Below are 6,000 nucleotides of genomic sequence, written 5' to 3' on the forward strand. Positions count from 1 at the left end.
AACAACTGTACACACAAGCATTGGATCATAAAGAGATACCCTCCCCCCTTCCTCAGGCACAAAAAAAAAAAAAAAATCCCAACACTCCTCCACCTGTTCGGTGTCCTGCTGTGGGGTAGATACAAGCCTGAGCACACCCACTCACTGCTCACAGTGTAAGGGGGTACAGACAAAGAACCAAAAAAAAAATAAAGAAAATCAATGTGCCGAGTACATTCTAAACATGAAAAATTACAGTTTAAAAAAAACTGTCCTCATCTGCACTATATTATTAGTCTACCTCTAATTTGAGGTGTGCAGTATTAATGAGCAGACCCAAAGCAGAGCACCATATGGTAAGGATGCACACGATATAAGCATCGATTCTCCAGGGAGGAGAAGACGCACCGGCCTGATTTCTTAGAAACGCCGGTATCTGAAGCGTCTTTTCCATCTCGGAGAAGTAGAGCAGGGTAACGAGCCGCTCTAATGTGTGCTTACCCACTTTTAGATGTGTAATAAAACCGGCTCTTTCGGGAGTTTTAATCAAAAACGACGTAACATCTGTGTCTCTTATTTCGTTGGTACTCCAAGTTGTTTTTTGCGTTACTTTTAGTTGGTCGTAATCGTAATAGTGAAGCTAGCAGATCGGGGGGTGGGGGGTGGGGTGTAATTTAGGCTTGGTTGTGTCATGGAGCGCTGCTACCAGGGGCGATGCTAGGAATCCTGGACCCCTGGTGAGAAATGACATGGGGCTCCCAGTTGCAAATGCTGCTTTAATTTACAGTATGACCTCATCAGCCTGAACAGGCCTCAGGTTTTCTTTTGTTTTCCTTTTTTTAAAGGAGCCTTGCTTCCCCCCCCCCTTCTCTCCACCAGCAACAGCTCTGCCTTCTGCTCAGACTTTCCGCTCATTTCTTATTCTGATCAAGGCCAGTGGAGCGCAAGGTGCACACAAATAAGCACACACAAACCTTATTCTCAGCAGCGAACATCTGTCTCCTTCTTATATCTCACTTTCTTTGTGCTTCTTGGATAAGTAATAGCGTCTGCCTCCCTTTATCCGTGGTCTTTTTCATCCAAAACACAAGTGTGCTAACTGTGTGAAATGAGGGTAAAAAAAAAAAGGGGGTCCACTTCACATTCTCACTCGCAACTGAGCACTAAGAGGCCTTTAGAGCCTTTTGAGAGACATCATGAGCAGCTAAATTTGGGTTAAGCAGCCAGCAGGACAATAACGTGCATAGATATCACTTTTGGGAGCATTTCAAGCATTCTTATTATAAGAAGTGAGGGGAACTGTGGATTAATAGGGCTGATGTTCCCTTTGTTCCTTTAAGATGCTGTTAGTTAGACTACATGGATTTTGCAGCCCATTTATTCCATTTAAAGGGACATTTCAGAATATCTGAAGCAAGGTTATGCAAACTTAATATTGCAGCTCCTTCGGCTTATTTATTTAGAATGAATCCAGATTAGTTGAGACTCACAGCTACACCAAAAGGAGCCAAAAGAATGAGTTAAAATGGCTTCAGTCTCAAATGCAATGGTTATTGAATGAACCTTGAAACTGGTTTCATTTTTGCATTAGGTAGTTATTTGCATAATTGGTCCTGGAGGTTGGAGCTAATGGCTAGTCCAGGAGGGACCAAGAAAAGGAGAGCATTTGCCATCTTAAAACGACTCTAATCTCAAAAATCCCACAGCTTTTATAGTCTCTCAATTTAAAGAAATGTTAGACCACAGTCAAATTTGTACTGGGCAGGTTTTTCCATGGAAGCCGATGATTATTTAGGTAAGTCGGTCCCAGGAGCTGAAGCTAGCAGCTAGCTTGAGAGTGACCATGACTGTAACGGACTTCTACCATCTTAAAACAATTCTGATAAAAATAATCCTATTATTTCAAACAGCTGTTATTCTTTTGACCTTTAAACCACTGCCTTGTTTGCATCTGGTGTAATCCTACGATTACTTAGCATATAGCTTGTGCCAGATTCTGAAGTTAACAAATAACAAAAACAAAACACCAATACAGACTTCCCTTTAAAACAATCCCAAAAGGTTCACACTGTTCAACTACAGGACAAATATTTAGGTCATTAATGTGACTTCTAATCAGCAGTCATGTGTAGTTATTTGTACAAGAACTCTGTGAATATTTAGAGTAGCTGAACCCAAACCTGAAGCTAACCGCTAGTCCAAGACGTCCCAAAACTAAAGCGGATTGCTACCATCTTAAAATTACTGGTCTACTAAAAAAACAAAAACTTCATAATGGTTTAGTCACAAGCCATCTTATAAGTTGCTATAACCTTTGTATGTGTTGTTATTCATAGAGAACCCAATGAATTTGTACACAGAGGTGGAGCACCATTGATAATCTTCCTGTGTGAAACATAATTTCTACCTGTCACAGAAATATTCTTCCTGTAGAACGGTATGAACCTTTTGAGATTCAAGTTGTATGAAACAGAAGTCTGTATGAACACTAGGTTTTGCTAAATTTCAGCATTTTTGTTTTTTTATCAGAATTGTAGTCTGCCTGTAGTTTTCCAAATGCTTAATTAGTCTCGTTCAACTCACACTTATCTCTTCGCAGTGGGGGATGGTTACTAACAGTGCGCGCAACTTCCGGTAAGCCTCAACTCTGTTCAGACAAGGAGCAGGTTTTTATCGGACCAAGTGAATGCTGTTTTATTGATTTTTACACTGCCTTACTTTTAGTTAGACGCAAGCGCAAAGTTAGGTACGCCTCATGAGATGCTGCACAGTGGGTTCACATGTACAAGACAAGAAGGGAAGCATTTAGGTGTTTTTAAACATCATGTTAGACCTCAACCGTTAGGAAACTCTCTGTATGCGTTTCACGCAGGACGATCACTGGTGGGACACCGCCCCCTCCAACCTCAATTTCCTGTGGAAATAATTATCAGCTCTTTTTCTGCAAATGACCACCTAATGTAAACACAGCAGAGGTTCAAACATTCGTATAACAGTGTTCACAGAGACCACAATGACATTTAGTCAGGCGGGAATTGTTTGAAGAGGGTGGATGTCCACACTGACATTAGCTTCTGTTGAACTACCATCCAGCTTTAGCCTCCAGATTCAACTAATCTGGAGTGAAACTAATTAAAGTCACCAGGAGAGTTATCAACCCAATAAGTTAACTGAGCCTCAAGTCAAAACTTGCCACCAAAATAAAAGTGCAGCTATTCATTTTTGTGTGGTTTTTTTTTTTTTTTTTTTTTTTTTTAAATCAGGTCGATTGTAATTTTTAGTCGCATTACGCCACTTGGGCAGCTTTCCACCTTCGTATTCCAGTCCACAGAAAAGTGTTTTAGGAGGTGAAGAGTTAAACAGCATATCGAAATGGGAAGTAAAGCTCTGGGATTTCTGTTCAGTCATGATTCGGATGGCTCCCCATCCCTCTCATGACTGCGTCTGAATTTTGCATGAAGGGGACACAATACTTGCGAGTTGCACAAAGGAATCGCTTTTCAAAAGGAAGAAACCCGACTGCAAGCGGTCTTCAAGAGACGGGGCACAAATGAACAGTTGTGGGAAATTAAGCTCAGAACCCAAACATGCAATTAAAGCCCTTCAATCCCTTTTTCCTGAGATTCAAACATCAGGCAAGCCTTGACATAACCTAGTTAGGAGATGAAAGAGTGGCGAGTGAATGACTCTCAGGTGGAATTGGGTGACCCCCTCCCAGCGCGAGATTAGCCCATTAGCAAGAGAAGAGCCCCCACTTGCCCGACAAGTAAGACCAGCTGTGACACCGAGGCACTGTCTGTCTGTCTGTTTGGGACGGGCAGTGCAGGAGGGAGTGGTGGTTGGGGTGGGTGGGGGAGTGGCGGTGGGGGAAGGGTGGAGCTGAGGCAGTGAACAAAAAAACAGATGCATCTTTCTGGAGTATTTGTCCCAGGACTGACTCCTGCTTTCCTGCTGTATCTGGTTGCAAGCAGTTGCTCGGAGTTTGAAGCTCAAGCACTCGCAGCTGTTATAAATGTGATCTCTTCAAATCAAATAAACCCCAACAGTTTTTGAAACAAGCTCTGCAGCAGCCTTATTACTGCCATTCCCAAATGTTTAGCAAGAGCTTTTGAGTAGTTTTCTCACACCGTGTTAATCACTGTGACTGCTTTTATCACGATCTTGCGAGCAAAGACAAAATGTTTCAACTATTTAATTGCTCACATCATGACCAACTCTGGAGGACATCTGAAAGCCCACGGCACACAGTAGCAACACAATGACGTAAAGCCATTAAGAGACCTCTTTCTTTTTCCTTTTTTTTTTTAAATTTCCATTCAAATGAAGCACCTGGATTTGGCTGAAAGGTGCTTTGCGGTGTTCTTTTACAACAACAGGCGCCACTGCTGAGCAGCGAGGCGAAGGGGAGCAGAGTGGGATCAACCTCCCCGCCCCTCTCTTATCCCAGGAAATGCTCTGAGCTTATGGCTTTCTGCTTGCAGCCAGGCGGAGTGATGAGAACACATGGTGCTGCTACCTGTTGACCCAACAAGAGCAGACAAAATGGAAAACTACAAAGAGCCGCAGACATGTCCACAAATGCAAAGCATGTGCAAAACACATAGGCGCACATCCTTTGTCCATATTTAAATGCATTCCCTTCTCATAAAAGAAGACAATCACTTTCACTACATACTTTCTGGCTTAAAAACAAAAGATTCCACTTGATTTGCTAAAACTAAAGGCTCCATTCACTCACACAAGCCTACACTCCTGCCAACATCCCTATGTGTAATTACTAGACAGAGCATGTAAGGAATGCTTCCCTCGCACGGACAGCCCATAATTATCATAAATCATGCAGGAGCCCGGCATCATTCGGTCTCAACAGCCTGCTTGTTAACAAGGACAGAAAACACACACGGAAAAATGACTCATGTTAATGAGATCATCATAATCATTGAGCACATATCAGGAGTGAGTGATGACCACCTCACAGATCCACAATGTGCACATAATGACTTTATAGATAGTAATAAGTCACCTATCGATATAAGCCGGGCATTTTTTTTTAAATACGGTAAAGAGTTGATATTGATTTTTTTAAAAAGGGTAAGTGAGGGAATCATAGTCAAATGTAGATGTTTGAAGGACCGACCCTAAAGCTTGTCTAAAGCAAACAGGCTATCAGCGAGAGCTCAAACTTAAGAATGTGATTTAAAAACCTCGTCTTTTCTGTTTATTTCTTGTTGTTGAAGTTGTGACTGCACCTGCGAGGAAGAGAAAGCACTTTTCACGCATTTACCTGCGTCCACCTCTCCTACCACCATGCAGTAACCCCAGACTAACAAAAAATTAGCTTACCTTGGCACAGGAGCGCGGAGAAGAGGAGGGACAACAAGTGCATCATCCTGGCTATTCTCACAGATCCTTATTCAGCTTTGTTTCTGATTCGAAGGTTTGTTAAAACCCACTTCACAATTTTATTTCTTTTACTGTAGTTATTTAAGCAGGTGGATTAAATCAAAGAGTCCTCGCGCGCCCGGCTCGCTTCGCTCCCTCGCGCTGGTTAGTCTTGGCTCCTCTCCCAACGTGGCATGTGCTCGCCAACTCGCTCTCACATCAGCTCTGCTCAAACAGGTAATTGCAAGGGGCTCGCAGACGAGCGCGAGGGCGGAGGATCCAGCGCGCGGCTCCGCCTCCGATACTCACCCCCTGCCCGCCTCCCCCGCTCTCTCCCTCCCTGCTTTCCCCCCTCCAGCAGTACTCCCCTCCTTCCTCCCACACACGTATATATAAGTGCACCCCCATCACACCGGCCTCCTTAAGCCCCCCGCCCGACCCCCAACCCACCACCGCCTCTCTGTACTCTCTCATCTCCAACTCCTCGTTTCTCTCCCTTACCCTCCTCTCATTCATTCACTCTCATCCTCAGTCTGCACACACATTTAGAACTCAAAGGGCCACTTGGAGGAAAGCAGCACTTCTTAAAAAAAAAAAAAAAAAACGAAAACAACTCCCACCTGCTTTTAAAAGTTAATC

The 6,000-nt window shown here is 43.4% G+C and overlaps 1 protein-coding gene across 3 annotated transcripts in view; it reads right to left on the reverse strand.

Moving 5' to 3' along the window:
• Nucleotides 1–5,617, reverse strand: part of LOC106913952 (CD166 antigen homolog) — a 70,171-nt gene extending 64,554 nt beyond the window's left edge. For all 3 annotated transcript variants that reach the window (XM_014980414.2, XM_014980412.2, XM_014980413.2), the window contains exon 1: nucleotides 5,323–5,617. In XM_014980414.2, the coding sequence (XP_014835900.2) occupies nucleotides 5,323–5,368 (46 nt within the window). In that variant the 5' untranslated portion in view covers nucleotides 5,369–5,617. The remainder of the gene's footprint in view (nucleotides 1–5,322) is intronic.
• Nucleotides 5,618–6,000: the final 383 nt, after the last annotated feature.

Source organism: Poecilia mexicana, unplaced genomic scaffold, assembly GCF_051168715.1.
Source record: "Poecilia mexicana isolate PSO_F unplaced genomic scaffold, ASM5116871v1 scaffold_13, whole genome shotgun sequence".
Classification (NCBI taxonomy): Eukaryota; Metazoa; Chordata; class Actinopteri; order Cyprinodontiformes; family Poeciliidae; genus Poecilia; species Poecilia mexicana.